General features: G+C 41.5%; 1 protein-coding gene across 9 annotated transcripts in view; it reads left to right on the top strand.

Moving 5' to 3' along the window:
• Window positions 1-246: 246 nt before the first annotated feature.
• The window catches only part of LOC104927811 (transcription factor SOX-6), a 106,759-nt gene continuing 85,260 nt past the window's right edge, over window positions 247-21,745 (top strand). For 3 of the 9 annotated variants that reach the window (XM_027283127.1, XM_027283131.1, XM_027283125.1), the window contains exon 1: window positions 19,965-19,984. In XM_027283127.1, coding sequence (XP_027138928.1) covers window positions 19,980-19,984 — 5 coding nt within the window. In that variant the 5' untranslated portion in view covers window positions 19,965-19,979. Of the gene's footprint in view, window positions 622-1,830; window positions 2,148-2,845; window positions 3,123-8,975; window positions 9,243-16,990; window positions 17,061-19,964; window positions 19,985-21,745 lie in introns of those variants that run through there. The other 6 variants (XM_019262420.2, XM_027283129.1, XM_019262418.2 and 3 more) reach the window with 6 other exon arrangements.

Genomic DNA, 21,745 nt, shown 5'->3' with positions numbered 1-21,745 from the left:
CAAAGAGCAGGTGACCAGCACATGCCTGCGCATCCGCATAAAGGCTGCGTTCAGAGAAAGGACAGAGATAGAGAAAAGTTAGAATAAAGAACAAGGGAGAAAAGAAAAATAAAGTGTTTTTTATTGTTATTTAAATGAACAAACCAAATAAAGAAAGACACGCGGAGACAGATAAAGAGAGAGAGAGGAGGGAGAGAGCAAGAGAGAGAGAGAGAAACAGAAACAGAGGGAGTGAGAGAGGAGGGGTTACCCAGCCTCTGCCTCTTTACCCGACACTGTCCCGCACTCTCACTTAACCTCCACATAGTGCCGGACGGGAAATAACTTAAACTACTTTTCTTTTTTTAAAACTCTCTGAATGACAGCTCCTCGGGCTCAGCACTGCCTCTGACAACGACGCCGAACTATTTTTTATTTGACTTTCTGATCCTCGGCGGAGCGCAAACAGAGGAGTTACCAAAAGTCCTCCGATAAGTTCCAGCGATGGTGACTTTACGCACGGGATTTGAAGGCTGTTTGAACTGACTTTGGTCTCGACGCTGAAAACTCTTTGTCATCGCCCACAACAAGCTTCAAGTTTACCGGCAAGACGCAGCGAATGACGAAGAAGTGAATTTCCAGGTAAGAGAAGTCGATGTTGCAGCAGTGTGGACGGCACCGGGACCTGGACCCGGCGCGTCGTCCGGGTTGGTTGTTTTAAAAAGTCGGTGCTCATTCCATTTATCTCTGCTCCAAAACAAACAGCGATGACAGCAGCAGATTAAGACTGCATCAGTGTCTTTAAACCTGCAGTTGAACCGTGATCAGACTCTGTCGACCCTGCGTGACCTGCAACTCACAGAAAACATTTTTTTTTAAATAAAAAGAGCGTTCTGTCTGAAGGTGTTATAGAAAAACACGTGACTAAAATATTCACTAGAATAATTTATGACTGTTATGTATGAGGCCAAATCTCTAAAGCACATTAAAGTTCATGATAAAACAATTATCATTTAGTTTATTGTCTGTTACTGCCATTTACTTATTAGCTGTACTCTTTGACACATGTGCAAAAGAGTTATAGATATTGTTCTTTTACTTTATAATAACCGATATTAAGCACACACTAAACGTTTATAAAAACTTTGCAAATAGTTGTGATTTTGCATCACTTTCAATCACTCAGACTGACCTCAGAGCTGCTGATTGTCTGCTAAAATACACATATACATATATATATGAATATATAACACTAAATCTGTGATCTTGATAAGAACAGAAATCTGACTTCCAAACACTGTTAAATAAATCATTTTCACATTGTTTTCTCTCACTTTAAGCTACTAGCTGTATTCGCAACATAAAAAATTCAAAGTTCATTTCAGCCATGAAACATCTATAACACCTATATTGTGCAACAAAGCAAAAGGCTATAACCTCAGTCAGACTGTGTCCATCCTCTGCTACTCCCCTGTCATGCACCATTAACAGAAATGGTTCAGCGGTTCTATAGCACCAGAAAATGGTTCTACAGGCTCAGAGCCCATTAAGAGACATTTAGAGAGGGTCTCTGTGCGCAAAAGAGCTTTGCATGAAGTCATAAAGTTTGATAGTGACACATAAAAAAAATGAATTTTAGTGACAGAGAATTTTAATTTCAATGCATTTTGTGCATTTTATGCTTTTGTTTGGAATTCTGTTTAAAGAAATCAGAGGGCTCCTGAAGTCATCGCAGTCATCTCTGGACCCTGTGATCCTCACAGTAGTTTCCTCTTCGGCCACACAGCGGTAGCCTTCTGTCCATAATAATCATGAACGCCTCGCGCTCTGCCGGTCGCTCCTCGTGCGCGTCCCCCTGATCCACTGCACTTCCACAGACGCACAATTCAGCCCGCGGTGACTCTGCGGTGCTCCGTGTTTCCCCTCACATGCTCTGGACTACAACAGATAGAAATAGACTGGAGAGAAAAGCGGGAGAAATAAAGGGCGTCTTTAGGGCCCCGACTTCACTTTTTCCCTCCGGAGGTCACGGCGACTGACCCTACAAGAATGCGTGAGTCATAAATTAAAATAGAATCGGAGCCCTAAAACGGATCCATTGGGAGACAATACCGAGGGGAAAAGAGAACAGTGTCCCAGCACGGAGGGAGAGTTAAGAAATTAAGTCTGTAAGTTTCTTTTTTTTTCTCCCCCTCACATGAATTTCAGCGCGTTCTATCTTTGTGTCACATAGTTTAAAGGTTTGGGCCGTGCGTCTTCACTTTCTGGATGTTAAAATGCGTCATTTTCACTTGTTAGATGTGCAGCCCGTACAGAGTGACAGCGCTTGGTACTTAGTAACTTAATTGCGGGTGTGTGAACTTGAGCCGAGCGTGCAGCAACAGTTTCTTGTCCGGGATTGAAGAGTGTGCAGCCCCGGGTAAATCAGCTGGGTCTGTGTCCTGTGTGAAAAAGTTTGCCCCAGAGTTCATGGTGAGGATGTGACAGGGGGTACGGGAGGACAAGGCGCACGACAACGGCCTGGAAAAGACTGATAGAGAGGCACCGCAGGGTGTTCCCCATATTTAGAGCCACACTACACCTCAGTGATAAGCCGCTGCTCGCCTGCAGATAAGGAGCTTTCAGAAAAACAGAGAGAGTGAGAAATGCTTTAGAGAAAAGGAGTTTGAAAACCGCTAAAGAGGAAACGCACAGCGCGCACAGCTGCTTATCTGATTTGTCCAAACAACTTGTATCAAGTTATTATTCTGTTATTATAACACAATCACTTATCATATTTAGAGTTTAGCGAGAGCTTTAATTGTTTTTACGCATCCACATTTTTGTTTGTGCATCATCTCAGTCCTCTGTTCAGACTTAGAATTGCTCGGCTTGACGGATCCTCCAGTTGCCAGTTTGGACCTGCCCACACCGGCCTGCGCAGTAAATCACAATTTCCAACAAGTTGTTTTAATTGTTTGGGGCTCTGGCAGAACAATTTATAGACCACCACCCACACCCCCCTCTCCCTCTCTCTCTCTTGTAAGTGAGAGTGTCTGTCTGAAAAACAATCCATGCTCAGGGGGGCTGAGGGGGTCGCTGAAGTTGATCTCCTATGGCATTTTGTTTTGAGCAGGTGCTGCGGCTTGAAGTTCCCTCATAAGGTAAAGTGGCATTAGAGTGTCCAAATGGCAGACTTATATATAGGCTGCCAATTCAGCACATTGTCCCGGGCTGCATAGTTGCGCTCTCTCCGCTGTGTGAGGCAGAGACCTGCAGCTTTTCTCTTTTTTTCTTCTTCTTACTCTTCTTCTGTGGGGATCCGCGCTGACAACAGACGGACAAGGCTGAATTCAGCAGTCGGTCACTGCGTGGTCCACTAGGACTGTTGTCAGCAACATGAAATCACTATTAGGAGCTGTAAAAAAAAAAAAAAAAAGCACTTAATTTCTGTGGCACATTTACATTGATCTCCACCTGTGATAGAAAAATAATTTACAAGATGAAAAAATATTCCAGTTGATAAAACATTTTCATCCTCAGCTTTTATTTGATGTGTTTTTGCACAGTTAGACATTAAATGTTTATGGGCCTCACAGATAATAATGATAATATTTAATTTTCTGATTTTCTGATTTGATCGAAGCAATTACATTTTCTGATTACATCTCTGTCACACACACACACACACACACACACACACACACACACACACACACACACACACACAGTTTTTTTCAACACGTATTTAGCTTCAAATCACTTCAAAACATTTATTTTTTAGCAAAATTTTACTCTGAAAATATCAATTTCAATTTCTTTTAATTTGCTTCCAACGTTAAGCCCTGGAAATGTGCACACTGGTGTTAATGTAATGCAAGGCCAATGTGAGGATCTAATTCTCATGCTTAGAAATCAATCCATCGCTCACACGTTACTCTAATACGCCACATATATTTCTTGGACTCTGACGGGCCTTTTGCTTTGGTGTGGCACAGGGGGACTCTTCAGTGTCAGAGAGGGTAAGAGCAGTTGGAAAGATTAAGAGATTTGACGGCTGAGGGGGAGAGAGTGAGATGAAGGTAGAGATTGAACAGAGGAAGTGGGGGACTGCTCGGAATTTTGAGCGTGACTGTGATTTTGCCATTTATCAGACATCCACAACGGCCTGATGTGCAAAAGAAAGTGCATTTAATTACAGTTTAATGATGTTTAACCCCTTTAGCTATACTGTTATTTTATTTACCCTGTCTGTGCAGCTAAATTCCTATCTTCATTCCGACCACGGTGTTGCAGATTTAACTGTTTCCACATGTTGTTTTTTTGAAGATGTCATTCACCTTCGTCGGAAAACCGTCGCTCCACCATTTTAAGCATGTGGCTGATCTGGAGAGTCCTAATTATTTGTTGTCGGGCTCTTTGAAAAAGACACCAGCCCCCAAATTGGACATGTGTTGTACAAACACAAATTAAACATTTAGCCCTAAGTATTTCTCTCTGGGTCCTAAGTGCATATTAGTCAGCCTATACTTATCTCTGGCCCAACGGCACACCCAAATTGCAGTGTTGCTGCTGGAAAAGAAAGGTTGAGGCCCCGGAGAATGAGCACTTGAGCACGCTGGCAGATGCCCATAAGTTTCTCAACCACAATGCAAGCTTAGGTGTGTGTTTGTACATACAGTATGCGTGTGTGCTTGTGTTTATGCGTGTGTGTTTATGGATTTGTGTTTTTGACATAATCAGATCTGTCAAACGTTTCTCTGTGTGAGACTAAGTGTGCTCATGTGCATTTTATCCTGCGTGTGTTAAGTGATTGTGTGCATGATCATACCTGCATGCATGTATGAATGCATGTCTATGTGTACAGTCAAGTTTGTATAACATAAAAGTAATTATCTGTGTGTCTTTGGCATCTTTGTCATGCATGTCTATGCTGGGTGGCCTTCCTGCTTGCATGTATGTATGTATCTTTTTGACTGTGTGTGTGTGTGTGTGTGTGTGTGTGTGTGTGTGTGTGTGTGTGTGTGTGTGTGTGTGTGTGTATGCGTGTGCGCCCCGCTGGGCGGGCGTACCTCTCTGTGCATCCCCCCTCTGTTCTCCACCACCACATAACCTTGGAAACAGCTTCCTCATTTTTCCCCAGAGTGGAGAATAACAAGAGGCCGCGTTCATTCTCCTCTCTCTTTTCTTTCTTTAGCCGGGGTAACCTTTCCTTTTTGCGGCTGATTCTCCAGCACCTGCTCCCCACCACCCACTCACAAGGCTCACAATAACAGCTTACCTGATACATCAGCTTCTAATGACAAAATTCATGCCACACCTTCACACGCAGTAATTTGGCAACATCTTTGTTCAGTGTGGTCCTGTGCCCTTGCCATGTTCACAGCAACCCATTCTCAGCTCAGTATTTTTGGGGGGGTGTCCTGATGCACAGAACAGCTCAAGTTCATGAAGTTTATTCTTGTCCTTGTCCTTTATTTTCTCACTTTCACTCTTTTTTTCTTCAGCCATCAAGGTGTGCGTGTCGTGTGATGACTGCAATGGCTATTGTGTACCTGCAAAGATTTATAAATGTATGGTGTACACAAGAGCCTTTGATAAATGACTGCTGCACTGTTAACACAGTCACAACCCTGGCATCCTGCCTAGCAAGAAGAATAACAAGGGGTGGCTTAAATCCACATTAAGTTGAAACCACTTGCATTTCTTTCTTATATTGTGATTATCAGTGATAAATGTTGTCTGCAGTGTTGTTGTTGTTGTTTTTTTTCTGTTTCCCTGTTTATTTTGTGATTTGTCACCAGCATGGCGTGGCAAACCTCAACATCGTTCTCTCTGCTTTCTCACTTTTTTCGCAAGTGAAAAAACTCACCCCGACACTCTCCAGTAACACATCACACAGGGCTGCCAACATTAAAAGTATTTTTGGGAAACACAGGAACTCACGATATATGTAAATACAAGGCTTTTTTTGAAAGTATAATTAATTGTCAATGCACACGATGCAGTTGAAAGGTGTCTTTTCCCTCCTAGTTACACATACAGTCAATCCAACACCAGAGAGGTCAGAGTGCAGCACCCCTGGAACAGATCTGGGGTACAGTGCCATACACAAGGGCACTTCGGCTTCGGAGTAAAATTTCCTTTAATTCTCAAGTAATTTTGGGAATCTTCTTATTTCTACATCAGAGGGAGCAACTTGACTTTTGCAACTCACTTTGTAAAACTGAAAATAGTGCAAAGCAAAAATGACTTATATGTTTTATCTAATCTCGGATCACAATAACTTAAAGCACTCAGCAAACATTTTCCTATCGATCTGACCGTAGGTAAAGTTCAAAGGGTGGTGAAAAACAAAGAGTTGTAGAGTTATTAACCTTAACACCCACATCTTGGAAAATATGACAGCCAGTTTAATTAACACGTAGAAACAGTCAAATGAATTATTGAAGTATTGCATTTAAAATAGAATTAAGAGAAGTAGATCTCACTCTGCGTCGACATAATGCTGACACTCTGACTCTTTTCTTGATTGTGAACTTTTATCTAAAAAACATAGAGCATTTGGAGAAAGAAAGAACAAAGTTCTTTAGATTCTCTGATGTTGCTTGCAAAATCTATTAACCTCACAAGTTATTATTCATCACTGCTTGGTCATGGAAATCCCATCACTGCAACTTTATTGTTTCATTTTAAGGAGGCTGAATCATTGTAAAAAGACATAATTCAGACTGTTTTTTCTTTGCTGCACTTGACGGACGTCTAAGTCTCTCCAGGAGCAGCAGCCAAGAGTAAATGTTAAAAAAAAGGAGTCCTGGAAAAACTGTCCACCACAGTTGATTCTTTGCTAATTCCTGGGCATAAATTACAAGATTAAAGTATTATGGTTGATCTCTCTGTTTTTAGCCAATCAGATTGCAGACTTTTGGTATTTCTAACAAGACTATAGGGTGACCAGGTGACTGACACTAGTGCTCAAGTGGCTCTTTTGTCTGTCAGTTAGTAGTCTCGGCCTTGGATTGCAGCAGCAGCAGATGCTTTGGCAATTACACTGCTCCTGATGATTTTACAGAAAAGGGAAATCACATGCGAGCATGTCTGCATGTCCAGGAGCTTTTAGACTCTCAATCTTTCCTCCTCCTTTCAGTTCACTTCTGTCTCTTCTTCTTTCAGTTTGTGGTGAGGTATTTGCAGGGCTAACTCAGAAAAGTTCATCAAGAAATATTGGAGATGATTTTCTCCTCCAAAAAAAATATTGTGATTAAATGCCCTAAGATGACTCCTTTAATAACAACCTACAGTATGCATTGCCTAATGCAGGGAGTCAATATGGGAATATGAGTGTCATTAGCAAACATCTCCTGGTTTAGTTTATCCTGCTTTAGAAGCAGATGGGTGGGGTTTGATATATAAGACAATACAAATGCCTGAAAGTTTTGATAATCAAATGGAAGTGTTTGAAGATACATTTATTCATCTTTTGTGTGATTGACAGTTCATGACACATACTCCGCTGACACTCCCTGCAGGTTAAACAAACATGGGAAATTATTTGCGCTAATGGAAGTCTGTTTTTAATGTTACATGAATAACTCTCAGGTTCCATGCCTGTGAATGTTACTCTCTTTATCGGCTGTTGAAAAACTTTTACAGTGATATGAGCTGCCTGTAGAGCCACTGTAGAACAACTGCTGGTTTCTTTTTGTACTTCTATCATAAGTTTGTCTGTTAAAAGAAAAATGACATGCGCTGAAATGTTTGTGGTGAGGAGGAGGCCTCCTGTGCTGCTCCCATGAGCCTCTCTGAAGCTGATTTTGCGGGAGCCGTTGAAAGTGGCAAACGCTGCTTTGACCAACAAATCAAAACCACACGTTACAGCACATGAGACAATGAGACTTGGACAATGCGCACAGACATATGCATACTATACACAAACACACATGCATACCATACACAAACACACATCCATACTATACACAAACAAACATGAATTCCAAGATATGCAACAAATTTCATGACACAACTGAGCACAATGTACAGTCACTTTCTCAGCTCCACACTACAAAAGGGGGGTTTATTATGCTTTCTATTATACATGACACATTTAATTTAAGAAACAGCCTGATATTGAAGCATTGTGTAAACATGGTTAGATAGTAATTGAAAGTGTTTGGAAGATATAAAGGCCTGGATAGGAAAAAGACAGTCTGCAACCTTCACAATGGCAACTGTCTTGGAGGAGTGTCATGTTAAGTTAGAGAGAATGCAGCATAATGGAAAGAAAACAAACTAGCCAGAGTTCTATTTAAAAGGGAACTCCACTTCTGTAAGGTTGGGGGACTTTGTGAGAGACAGATATCCTGGCATCAAGCTCCAAAAGTGCTTGAACGTGAGATGCACACATCTTACAGATGATCATGCATTACATTTTTAACGCAGGACTTTTGCTAAATGCTCATAACCTTTAAGCCTGATAACTCTGATTATATCACTATGATATCATCTGGATCTTTTTCTTATACTTGATCCTTTAAATCTCCATCTATGTTTAAGATATTTTTGTATTTTGAGATAAGAATTGCAGTATACAAACTAGGTCCTCTATGGAAGGATGCTTTCATATCTTTTCTTTATTCAAGTCATTTATGATGCCATTTTCTTGCCGTGTTTCCATAGTTGTGAGTTAATAATCTGATCTTTTTGGTGACTCCAATCATTTCCAACAATTATCAGGTAATCTCTACTTATAATTTAACTTCTGTGTTGTTCATTTCTGTTAAGAAGAGCTGTTAAGTGTTTACACGTAACAGAGAATACTGAGACTCGACTTTTTGGAAATCTTCAGTTAGTTTGTGCCGAACCAAGTTCATGGCCTTGTTGTCACCTGTTTAAACACAGTGAAAGGCATTAATAATTGCTTTATAGGTAAAACAAACGCAAACAAGCCTGGTGTGAGTATTTTTCGAGTTCATGTTTACTTTGCTTTTGTAGTTTGATTCTGCTCCTCCTATCTGTAGACGCGTCACGCTCCTCTAAAAGCGGGCTGGCTAACCTTCACTTTACCACTAGTAGTGGTTTGGAGTAATGGGGCGTGGCAGCAGTGTTCGGGTGCGAGGCCTCCAAAATGACTCTGTGGTGAAGTAGTGAGGGCCAGGATACCGTGGTCCCACCCACCGAAGCCCAAATCCAATTGGTTGTCGGCCAGCTTGTCTACGCAGGGCGTTGCCATGGTTTCCAGGCCGTAAAGAAGTCTTTAATCGAGCCGTTGTCATCATGAGATGGTGGTGAGTGTTTGGGTGAGTGTGGAGAGATAGAGGCAACAGTGAAAAAAAAAAAAAGAACGAGCGAGGTTGGATATCTACCGTGCTACTCAGAATAGAAATGTACCACTTGACGGGCTAGCTGTCTTCATAAGATGCACACATCAGGTTCATTCCATGTGTCATGAAGTTCCCAGGGCTATATAGCAACCGAGAACGTATTCACAAATGACATGCTTTTGCTCCTGGCTCATGCCTATTTGCAGTGTTGGAATGTCACCAACTACATTTATTCAAGTACTGTACTCAAGTACGAATTCATATCTCTTTCTACTTCAACCCCACTACATCTCAGAGGCAAATATTGTACTTTTCACTCCACTACATTTGTTTGACAGCTTTAGTTAATTGTTACTTTTCTAACCCTTGTTACTTTCCCCCTCCTGTCCAATAACAAACATGTATTTTCAAATGTTGCATACATCAAATGTAGCTGATAATACAATAACAAGGTTCGAATGCCAGGCTTTTACTTGTAATGGAATATTCTCACAATATAGTATTAGTACTTTTACTTGAGTAAATGATCTGGATATTTATCCCACCACTGTCTATTTGTATATGGTATGCTATGTTCTGTACATACTGTTGGATTAGCAGAAGTGTGGAGTGTGGTGTTCAGCGATGACGGGGTGTGCAGAGGAGTGGCGCTGGCTTCGGGTATCAAGCTGACTGGGCTCAGACCTCAGGTTTCCGCCACGTAATCCAACACACTTTAGATGGTAGGACAGACGACAGCGTCGTGGCCTGCTGACATTTGTGCCAGAAGGTTTCACACACAAGAAATACGCAAGATGCAGTCAGCGGCGTTGTGTGCGAGCCATTTGAAGAGAATTACAGGCTCTTTATGGGACCCACCTGTTGGACTTTTTAATGTGCATGTTTTAGAAGCAAACTTTGCTGTACTGTTCAGACTGACATGAGACTAAATTGGAAACAACCAACGAGGTCAATTGTACTACTGTTTTGTTAGAGATAGTTCATTTGTCTTGGCTCGCTGCCGGTGTGTAACTAAATAAAAAGGGGCTTTGCCACAGTCCCTGAAGTCGATGGTTGCCTGTCGGAGGGTCTGCCACTGCAGGAGGGAAAAATCGCTGCCTCAGCAAGCTGTTTAGTCTCATTCTCAAAGAGCTTACGCTGTGTCTCCCTGTTTAATATGGGAAACATACGTAGGCTGGCCTGTGATGTCAATTGTTATTGCTGGAGGCCTGCTATAGGAAAAATCTTATTTGCCTTTGTAAAGCACTGTAGTGAAAAGGAGCTTATGTCATAAAGACGCTATTGTGGCTGCTGCAGGGGCCCACTCTGTATGTGTGTATGTGTGTGTCTTTAAGTGTCACTACCCATGCATTGTGGATTTCACGTGTGTTTTTCTCACATTTGTGCAGGTTTCAATGAACAATGATTTCTGTGCCTGTTTGTTCATGGCGCACACAAAGGGATCTAAGCGGCAGTCCTTTTGTGCAGGAGATTTATGAATGAGAGTTGCTATTGTAGCTGCTGTGAATGATTACATATTTCTTCTGTCTGCCTCTTTATCTGCTCTTTGTTATTGTGCAACTCCATGACCATGCAGGTTGGTGGATGAGATACAAAATAATTCGACCAATTCTACATAACCCAAACACTTGCTTTTGAAAAGAATTACATCTTTTTTTGACTTTGACTTGACTTAAATCAGTTCAATCAGTACTTTCTTGTTACTTCTTATTTATCTAACCGAAGTGTCTAGTTCCACCTGTAGACATGTAAATTTCCAGCTGCAAATGTGTCTCAATGTTGCTTAAAATATAATACACACTCCATCAATGTTCCCCGGGTTACTTAAGCTTAAAAATAATGACCTTTCAGGATAAACAACTCCAAATTGAGATGGGACATAAAATGCAATTAGCATCATAAAACGTCAATGCAGCTTAGTGGATATCAGATCAATAACTGTTAGCTATGTAATCACTCTCTCGGAGAAAATCTCACTGACATCCAGCAGGCAAGAAGGATGGGTTCAGCTCCAGAGAGAGCAACAGAAATGCTCTTATACAACAAAAAAAGACAGGAAAAAAAGAGTGGAGGGAAGTGATTCTAAATAAATGTTCGCATCATGATGAAGGTTTCTATAAAATGTGGACATTAATTCTTGAGAAAAACATTGTCACCTCAGTTCAACAAGTAAGAGCAGTGTGGGGTGGGGGAGTTTGGGTCTGGCAGATGAGATAAACTGTATGTTTGATTTCTCTTATGAATACAAATTGTGGACATGTAGGGGAGGAGAAGATTGAAGCAAAACATTTGATATTTATTGCCCCCACTGTTTTTTCTATTTGTTTTTCTTTTAAACCATTCCTGTCGACCACCTCCTCCATCTCAACGAGCCTCCCCTTACATTCAGCGTTCTCTGTGTTTTACGGAGCAGCAGATTTGTGCGCTGTCCTCTAAATCATTTCCCTCTCTCGCAGATTGCTCCCTGCTGGAATATTGGCCTGACAGCCGTTTTTTTCTCTCCCTCTGCTTCCCCAGTGGACTCATTTACATTTATGCACGCAGCAATTAATTACAGGCTGGCGCTGGCCTTGTAAATTAGAGGGAGCTGAGGTCGCCCTCATTATTGCCCCTGACAGTTAAAGCCTTGTTTGGGTCGTGACAAGGTTGACTTCAGGCTGGGACAGTGGAAGCTTAGCAGTGGTTGGCTGCTCTTCATACATCTGATATCACTTTGCAGCAAATGAAGAAAATTTACTTATTTTAAACTATTTTTTAAATTTTGAAACCTATATTTCAGAAAAACCTTTTCGTTTTTGCAGGTCGTTCTTCCAGACCGTGTTTGCCTTTAGTGTAATGCTTTCTTTGTGTTTTGGGGGTCTTTCAACCAAATACTTGTGGAGGGATTTTTCTATAGGCCAAGGAGTCAGGCAGGGGACTTCTCACGGTATTGGCCTTTTCATGTGAAGACGCTTCTCTCACAAGGCCCTTCTTTCTTCTCTGTCACGCAGTGATATGTTTGTGCATACCTTGCCAGCTTGACAAAAGGAGGGAGAGATCCTATTCACTTTTGCCTTTGACATTCACCTCTTGTTTTTACAATCTTTCCAAGGCGCGCTGTTTGCACAGTGGAACAGGCTTTGTCTTGAAGAAGCGGGACAATGGCAAGTGCCATAATGTAATCTCCTAAAGGTAGCGAGCAGAGGGGCGTGGTTGAGATGTATGTGCTGGCGCTTGCCCCTACCAACCCTCACCCTCCCTCCTGCTCTTTACTTTAGCCATATTTCATCTTAACTGCGACTTGGGAGAGAATACATGTTGTCACTTAAGCCTCTGTAATGTTCACCTAGGTCTTTTGTGAAAGAAACACAAAGGCTTTTCACTCATGCAAACATCCCCTTCCCTCATTCCACTTATTGAAGGTGTTCTGAGTAGCAGTTTGCCCACCCACATGCATATCTGCAACCCTGACTTTTTTTTTTTTTTTTTTTTTATCAGCAGAACCACAAAACATGTACTTATTCCCCCTTATCTTTCCCCTACCTTAAGTATTTTAGCTGCCTAAAACCATCAAAATCCTGCGATTTGTACACCCAACCTATCAGCCACCATCTGACCTCTCTTCAGGAGGGGGTCAGTATGAGTACCTGAGTTTGTTAGATTGTAAACAGTGTAAATTAAAATTGGGGGACTACAGTTGAAAATGTTTTAAACTTGATGAAACAGACTGCCTCACAAGATCTGCTCAGAGATTGACCACGTGTGGAGGTGAAAAAGTAGGAAAGGTTCAGTACTTCTCTTGCAGGCTACCACATAAAGGACTGAAAAATGTTTGTAGGACTATGATTAATATCTGAACTCTAAACAAAATCCAAGATTTGGGCAAATATATATATATATCTCTATATATATATATATATATATATATATATCTCAACAGTGTATCACTATTTTAAATGGTGAAATGCAGTAAAATAATGGTTCAGTGATAGCAGAAAGATCAGTGGCTTGCATGGACCCCTCGAGAGAAAACACACTGAAATAACACATTGCGGGGCCTTGTACATCATGGCCAGCGGCCCTCTGAGAGTCAACATGTCCTATAAGCTCATCATGTATGGGTCAAGGGAACCTCATTCTGGTTTAATTGGCCATATGATTAGTTGGAACCGTACTCTGTTTCCTACAGTGCAGACATGGAAGTCGCAGCACAGAGCCTCATGTGGTGCTAAGCTCATTGAGAGAGCTTCTGTCTCATAGAGTTCCATTGTTCTTACTCCAGTGTGTCCGCGTCTGCACAAGTGGCATTGACAGCTGCAACAAGACAACATTTGGGACTGTGCATATTTTGTTGCGTGAACGCGTGCATTCATTGTGCAGGTGCAGGCATGGCTCTTAATATAATACAGTGTATCTCCTTGTCGTGCACCATATCTTTTACCTCTCTTGTTACTATCTGTAATGCTATGATGTCACGCCTTAGCTTTTGCCAAAAGTAAGTCTCTGGCCTTTCGTTTTGCTGCTCTGAGTTTATTTTCCAGACAGGTGCTTTTTTTTGCCGCTGGCTCAACAGTAGGGTAACATGTGCCATTTTACAGCTGTTGGACAGTGAGCCAAAAAGGTAGCTGTTACTTCCTGCAGTTGTCAGGAGGAGCCTGGTATGGCTTTATAGCCTGGGTCTTCTATGTCAGCTCGCCCTCAGAGATGGATGAGAAGAGCAATGGTTTGGACTGGGAAAGAGCTCGAACAAGAGAGTGAGATGAAAAAAATACAGAAAAAATAAACATTGTGTGCTTTTAAGAGGGTGTACGCAGAGGAGCAAGACCAAAAGCACTTAAATACGAAGAAGGAGTTAATGTGGGCTTGTTGCCTGAGAGCATTTGTGTCAGCTTGTCTTTATAGGTCTGTTTGAGGGCTGACTGGTTCCAGTGACCAGTAACTGAATGATGTAGTTCATTGAGAACGCTCTTTTTTTAACTGGAATCTTATTGTGTCATGGTAATAGTAAAGTATCTAGCCATATTTAAAATATGTTTGTGTGCATGAGCTCACGGGTGGAAGTTCTTTTTTCCCCCCATCGGTTTTCATGTCTTGCAGCAGAAAAAAACGACCTGTACGTGTAAAACCAAAACCTTTACAGCTTGTTTCATTATAACACTATGCTGGAGTCATTCATTTCTACATGACAACACCGAATTATGGTCCAATTCTTTATACATTTCTTTGTTGCTGGGAGAATTCTTAGGCTCAACTGGTTCTGAAAGAAAAGAAGTTGTCTTATGCTCATATGTATGGATGTTGCAGCTCACAGAGGGTTAATGTTCACATGCAGGAGCTTGAAAATCTACAATGGCAGGTATAGAAGTCCATATTCATGAACCACACCCTCAGTGGCTGCAAAGTACTACTCCTGCACAGTTAGTTTTATTCTTTTTGTGTTATTATTCAGTGTGTTTTATCCTCATCCATACACAACTTTTTAATTCCACATACCATATTACCGCAGTAAAAGTGCATAATTGTAATATAGTGGTGTATGAATGCAGTATTTACATATAGCATGGACTGTATATATCAGTATATGCAGAAATGCATGGCTGTCCTGTGCAGAATTCATGCATGTTACGCATGTTAGCATGTGTATGCCTGCACTCGAGGCTGTTGCTGAATATGTGTGTGAGCATGTGCAGCTCTCCTCTACTGGGCAGCCAGCTGTCTCTCTGATTACCCAGCATCCTCCAGGTGTCAGACCTGCCATCTGCAGATGAGTGGCAGGGTGTGTGGAGCGTAGGAATGGAGCTAAGAGAGAGGAGGGTTAAAAAAAAAAAGGAAACAGAATAACTGGTTTTGCAGACATCTGGAACGTGTTCAGACGGGTCATCGAGAGCTGCAGAGTGTGAACGGTTCTCAGGGGACTGAAAAGGTGGCTTTTAGAGTCCTTGGCTTTTTAACTTTTGTCGAGACATTCAGCTTCTTTAACTTGAAAAAAAAAAAAGAAAAGATGTTTCATCTTACAGAAATGTGTGCTTTTTGCCGACTATTTGTTATCATTATTATTATTATCACAAGAACTTCTTAGTGTACGAGCCTTTTGAGTTATTCTGGTCAGAATTGCCTTTAATTGTGCCCTGAGAGAAAAAATACATCCAAGAGAGAATCATTGGTTGATTAAAGACATGAATAAAAGATCATACACGCCCAGTGTTTGCCTTTTTTCTTCATTGTTCTCAATTAGCCTCAAATTGTGGAATCAAAGGCGTGTTTGTGTTGCGCTCTTTGTACAACTTAGACGCTGTGTTAAGACGCCGTCACGATGCATAGTGTCAGAGAGCTGCTGCTGCTGCGCTGTGTTTTGCTGCTTGTCTGCGTGAACACAGCTCCTCTCTTTCAGTCTCCAGTTCACTTCTTTTTTTAAATTATCAGCCTCCCACTCTGAATTAAGACTAGCTCGCATCCTCTCTCTATTTGGGGCCCTTCTCATGGCGGTCCCATCCTGAACACGGTGCGTTCAAAGCGCTCTGTCGGCAGTTTGACCTCTTTGATGTTATTATTTGTTTTCTGTGACCCCTGGTTTAGTAAAAGGCTGTTTGTAGTTGTGTGCTTGTGTGCATGAGGCTATAATAAGGTTGACCCCAGGTTAGCTCTTAGATTGCTCTGTTAAACCAGGAAGAAGCCAAAGAATGACTAGCTGTCCATCTAATGAGAGTGATTCCCCCCCTCGCGCTCTATAGAAATCAATTTCTGACAGAAAATATCAGGCTTCACTAACTGTATTAAGACAAATTGCGGCCAATTTTTCTTCAGACTTCAAAGCTGCGTACAAGAATCACGCTGTTTGTCGTTTGTTAGGCCTTGCGTGGCTTGAGTGTGTGCCGGTGTTTGTGCAGTGAAAGTGCTGTGTGAGAAACACACTGACCCTCTGTTTGGCTCTGCTGTGGACTTCATACAGGACCTCTGTTCTGTCCTGAACGTCCACTACAGAGGGACCTCAGGTGGGCCGAGAGGTGCATTCACTGAGCTCCAAAAAACACTTTCCAATTCAAATTTTCATACTTTGTCAAACCTCAGTTTGTTTGGTGGGATGTGAAGAATTTAGTCAGTGTTCACTTAAATGAATCCTGATTCCTATGGCAACACACTCTTTAAAGGATTGGTTCACCCAAAGTATGAATAATTTGTTCTCAGTTAACTCCACTTGTATGAAGCCATGCATATATTGTTGGTTTAACTTGCCCAGGCCCCATTTAAGATATTCTCATCTCATGACACTTTCCATGGCAGGTCTAGTTCGTACTCTTTATAATGTTATTGACAGTGACCCAATTCCCACCATGAGCAAGCCCTTGGTGACAGTGGCAAGGAAAAAAAAAACTTCCTTTAAGAGGCAGATACCTCGAAGAGAACCCAGCTTATGGTGGGCGGTCACCTGCTGTAACTGGTAATATTTATCTTTATGTTTTCTGCTTCCACTTGAATGCAATAGAAATAAATAGAATTTTGGTTTTGGTGTTCACACATCCGCAACAGTATCCATATTATTTCTTGTAACTGTCCTGTCCTGTAACTGTAAAATTAAATTCCTCCATTGTATTAGAGGCATTGAAGGAAGAAATTTGAGAAACAGGCATTTCATCACCAAATTAATAATAAAAAATATATATTGTATGGCTAGATACCACCACATCTAAGTGGATGTGCTAATAATTATTTTCTTCTGTTTCCCTCTTTTTTAGGTCACGTTCATGAATTTTAAAGTCATCCGTAAGTGAGAAGAGGGTGTTGGAGTTGAAGTCTCTTATTTCTGTAAGTCTCTCTAATTAATTCATACAAGTTATCACTTTGCACTTTGTCTGTTTGTTTGCTTGTTCAAGCTTTTGTGCCTTTTTTTGTCAATGTGGATGATTGCTTCCATCAAATGGCAGATAATCATCTTTCATAAAGAACACATCATTCTTTACCCGAAACAGAGCAGAGCACCTCTTGCTGTGTGTATTGGAACACACAACGATTTGCACTAGCAGTCTGTGTGTGTGTCCATGTAAGCAAAAACTGTAGCTGACTCTATGCATGTCCGCTGCCTCTCTCCCCTCCATCGGCACATACAGAACGCTTTTGATTTGTTTCACAGCAACTGCAGACCTCCACTCCGGTTAGTATTCTGCCCTGTGCACCCTCAATAGCTGCTTTCACTTGGGCAAAGAAAGGGGTCTTTTAAAGCCTCTCACAGGCATCACTCCAGGAACCTTTCAGCGCCGGGACCTACAGTATGCCTTTTAATGGACTTTCTCTCTGTGAGCAATAAAGATTATATCTGGAGTCAAATAGTGCTGTAGGTAACACTAGCCCAAATTAAGCTGGTGAGGTCGCAGTGGCCAATCTCAATGGTTTCAGCAGAGGCGGGAGATGTATGAAATGTACAGATGGGAGAGGTTGGAGAAAAGAGTGATCTGACCATCTGGCTAATCCCCCTGTTTAAGAATACTTATTAAGGCCCTCTCTAGTGGCCCTCGAGCTGTGTCACTGCAGGGTCAACAAGTGTCCTGTTTGATTCTCACTGGCAACTCGCTCACGGGGTGGACAGACAAGCTTCATTGTTTTGTTGTGGTTAATAATCTGTGTCTTGCTGGTTGGTCGAGGAGACTTGATTTATGGCTTGTGTAAATCGAATCTCGATCTGATGGTTAAAGCCCCATTAATGGGGTTCCAAGATAAATAAAAAATCTTTCTTTTGTTCTTGTAAATTATTGGCATTGGCAAACCTTTTTATGCCTCTAAAAAATAATAAAATATAATAATTTGAGGGGAAAGAATCAATCTGGTACAGCTTTTCTACTTGCAACCTGTGACAAGATGTTGCAAGTAGACAAAGTGTCTTTTTTATTATTCCCAAGTCAAAACCTTTGAGCTGAATTTTTGATGCTTTGCAAGATGATATTTTGTGACTGAACAGCAATAAAATAATGACAGTGACATGACAGCAGTTTCTCTGTCTAATCTGCGTTTGAAGAAAGGAATTGTGTCATGATTGGGGAAAACCGAACCATTTAGGCTCACTTTTGATTCCATCAAACTCCCTTAACTTCATCAGTTCATCTGGAAACTTGAAATCACATTATTGTGTCTTTTAACATGCAGTCGCTTTTCAAATCTAATTACATGGCGGTAAGATGACAAGTGGACCCTCCTAACAAAATTACAGTCTTTATAGGGTACCGATCGTGTCGTGACAGCGACAATTTATGGTATCTTTGTTTTCTAAGAATTTGGAAGGAAGAGGATGCTGTGCGGTCGATGATTTGTTCTTGACTTATACTGAACATACTGTGATCGCTTTGATCAGAAGAGCTTGGGTGTGTCTATGACTAATGTTTTAGATGATCTGATATCACTGGACAGTTTGGTTACAAAGTGTTTACCTTCAGAGCTCAGAGAACTAGATCCAGATTTTTATTTGTATATCCCAAATCTGCGTAGATTTGGATAGCTTAGATAGCTGGCAGCTCATTTAGCCCTACATTTACACAATGTGGTACTCTATCTATTGTGGCATTTATAGATACAGGAATTTCCATCTGAGATATATGCCGGACATGTAAACTCAGAGTCTTATATGCAGCTGTAAGTAGCAGTGAGAAAGACTTTGAGAAGCCACTTCATGCATCCTCACAGGGCTGTTTGCAGAGCCCTGTTGTTACACATGTCTGCTGTCATTTGCAAAGAGACAGCAACCAGTCATTGGGCTGATTTGTGGTAAGCTAATGCGCTAATGAGCTAATGAATTCACTGTGGTTACTTGTTTTGCTTCCTTAGGAACTGTCCTCCTCTGCTTTTTACCTCAGCTTTCGATGTGAACTTCACTGCGTTAGAGCGAAAGACGATTCAGCGCCACTAATGAGCAGCATCTAACAAAATGTACTGTTGTTTCTCAGTACTTAACCTTATGTTAACAGTAAGCTATTATGTCCTCTTGAGCTTGGACAGATAATTGATCTGATTTGTCCACACATATGAAATGTCCACTTATGTCTGGAGTGGACAAAGCGCCTCGCAAGTCTGTGGGCGAGGAGCTCCATTTAGCTGCAGGAAAAACAGAGCTGCACTTCAGTGATCTGCCACGGCCACGCTTCAAGTCAGCACATTCGTTCATGCGTGCCAGCTCACCAGTACATATGCGACAAGTACATATGTTTGTGTGTTATGTATTTAGTTGTTTTCCAGGCTGCGTCTGTGTCAACTTATTTGTGTTTGTGCTTGCATGCATGTTTGTGTTTTGCACACTCATGCCTCATCAACATCCCATCTGAGGCCCATCTGGTTTGCTTTGAAGAGGCTCGTGGAGCTGCAGTGGCCGGGGCTTTAAGGCAGGGCTGGGCCAGCAGCGGTTCCTCCACACTTACACATTAATCCACAGTGCAAGGCCCTCTGCCAGTAACAGTATAGACCAACCCTCATGGCTACTTCCCAAACCACCCAAGCTCATACCCCACTTTCTCTCTTCTATTGCCCTTGAAATGGGGCCTGCTCTAAATATTATCTACCCCTGTGCTTTATCCCTCCATTTATCCCTAAGTCGGCAGAGAGAAGAAAGGAGCCGTGGGGCTGAGTCACTTTTTCCCCTCTCTTCTCCTCTCTCCAAAACCACAGGCAGCGGCAGCGGCTTCCTGGAGATGAGCGCTTTTGTCTGTTGTGTGACCGCTGCGGCTTTAGGCAGATCCTCCTCTGATGAGGTAATGCACGGGCTAGATGAGGAGGCAGAGTGAGAAAGGAGGGAGGTGAAGGAGGAGAGCAGCCGTAGGATGGATCTGTATTTTAACCTTTGAATTATCCAGGGAAAGGGTCTACTCTACTGGGATGCATGCTCCTTTTCATCAGCACCCTGCTTCATGTGGAGGCCACTGCATACGTACACACCCACTTAGAGATGGCCAGTACTGCCTGCCTGGTCTTCAGCAGCTGTGGGAGGAGAAATCATTAGTGTTTTATGTATTTTTCCTTTCCCTGTGGACAATGTAAGCAGGTGGGAAGAAGGGTGTCCTTGTAATTGAAATCTTTTTTCTTGGTGATTAGTTGAGTTGCCTGGATGAGATAGTGAAAACCTCCAAAAACACCCTGGTGGTGTAAATACTAAAAATGTATTTATTCTAGGTGATGATGAGAAATTCATGTTTTTTAAATATCAAACGTGTGTGTGTGTGTGTGTGTGTGTGTGTGTGTGTGTGTGTGTAAATATGTTGGATACAGGATTATTCCTAAAAAATATACACAGAGAGAGTGTGAATGGAGATGATGTATCGAAAACGATCAGATGACATCCTCAGGTCAGCATGTCACTGTTCTGTTAACAGGACATAAAACCAACTTCTCACACAACATTTTTCTTGTATGAACCGTTGATGAAAAAAAAAAAAAGACTGGCAAATTCAGTGCTGATGCCGATGCTTCAGAAAAAGCAGATGACACACACACACACACACACACACACCAGGCCAAGCGAAGCTGTTGGCAGCGGAGGGAACTGTAGTACACGGGGAATTGGCAGGGTTGGATTTGGAGGAGAACGGGGAAAATGTTGCAATGAAGTGAGATTAAATGTGTCTGTTGAATTCTTTTTTTTTTTTTACAGTAACGCTTGAACTTTTTTTGGGTAAAGTTTGTTATTTTGTGTAACCTATTATGAATATGTAAATAAATTGTGCTAAAATTATACTTTAATTTGTTTTGTTCTGTGTTTTAAAAGAAGTAAAGCACAAAAGAGAATGAACAAACAAGTCTTTCTACATGTCAGACATCACACATGAAGAAACAATAAAAAAATATTTTAACTTTTTAACTTATTTTAACTTTATTTGCAACACTTTGAATAACATATCTGGCTGTCTGAATCTTGTCCTGGATCCTAAACTGGTGTGAAATGAAGATGTTCAGTGTTAATTTAGCTCATTTAGTGTATTTATGTTTCTTCATAGATAAAAGATTGAAAAAGAAAATCTTCCACTCCAGCCTTTACAATTGGCAACAAAAAAGTTGGACAGAAACCCAGCTTGTGTGTATCTGCACGTGTGCGCACACTGTGAGTGTGTATTCACTCTCTCAGTCTCTCTGCATGTTGAGCTCATGTCTTTTTTTCTCATTTCATCAGCAACAACTGTTATCTGCTCAGACTTCACAGCCTCCTTTTGAGGAATGCCAACAGACTCGCTGACATTCAGGATAATTGCTTCCTGTTTTAACTGTCATGGGTCATGGAAGTCAGAGGTCAGTGTCAATCTCAGCTGTTGTGCTGTGACCTACAAGGGACACCACCTGGTCCACCTGGTGATCCAGCATATTATTCTCTCCAAACAATATGCTTCTTCGTCCTTTTACATTCTTCAACATGCCGTAGCTGGAGAAAAAAAGGTTATTTTCAGCTTTTCAGCAGGCTTCTTTCAACACTTCATAAAATGATGGAGTTGCCTATGTTGGTAGAAAGAAGGAAGGTTGGAACA

This window comes from Larimichthys crocea, chromosome X (assembly GCF_000972845.2).
Source record: "Larimichthys crocea isolate SSNF chromosome X, L_crocea_2.0, whole genome shotgun sequence".
NCBI lineage: Eukaryota > Metazoa > Chordata > Actinopteri > Sciaenidae > Larimichthys > Larimichthys crocea.
This window is presented reverse-complemented; position numbering and strand designations above follow the sequence as displayed.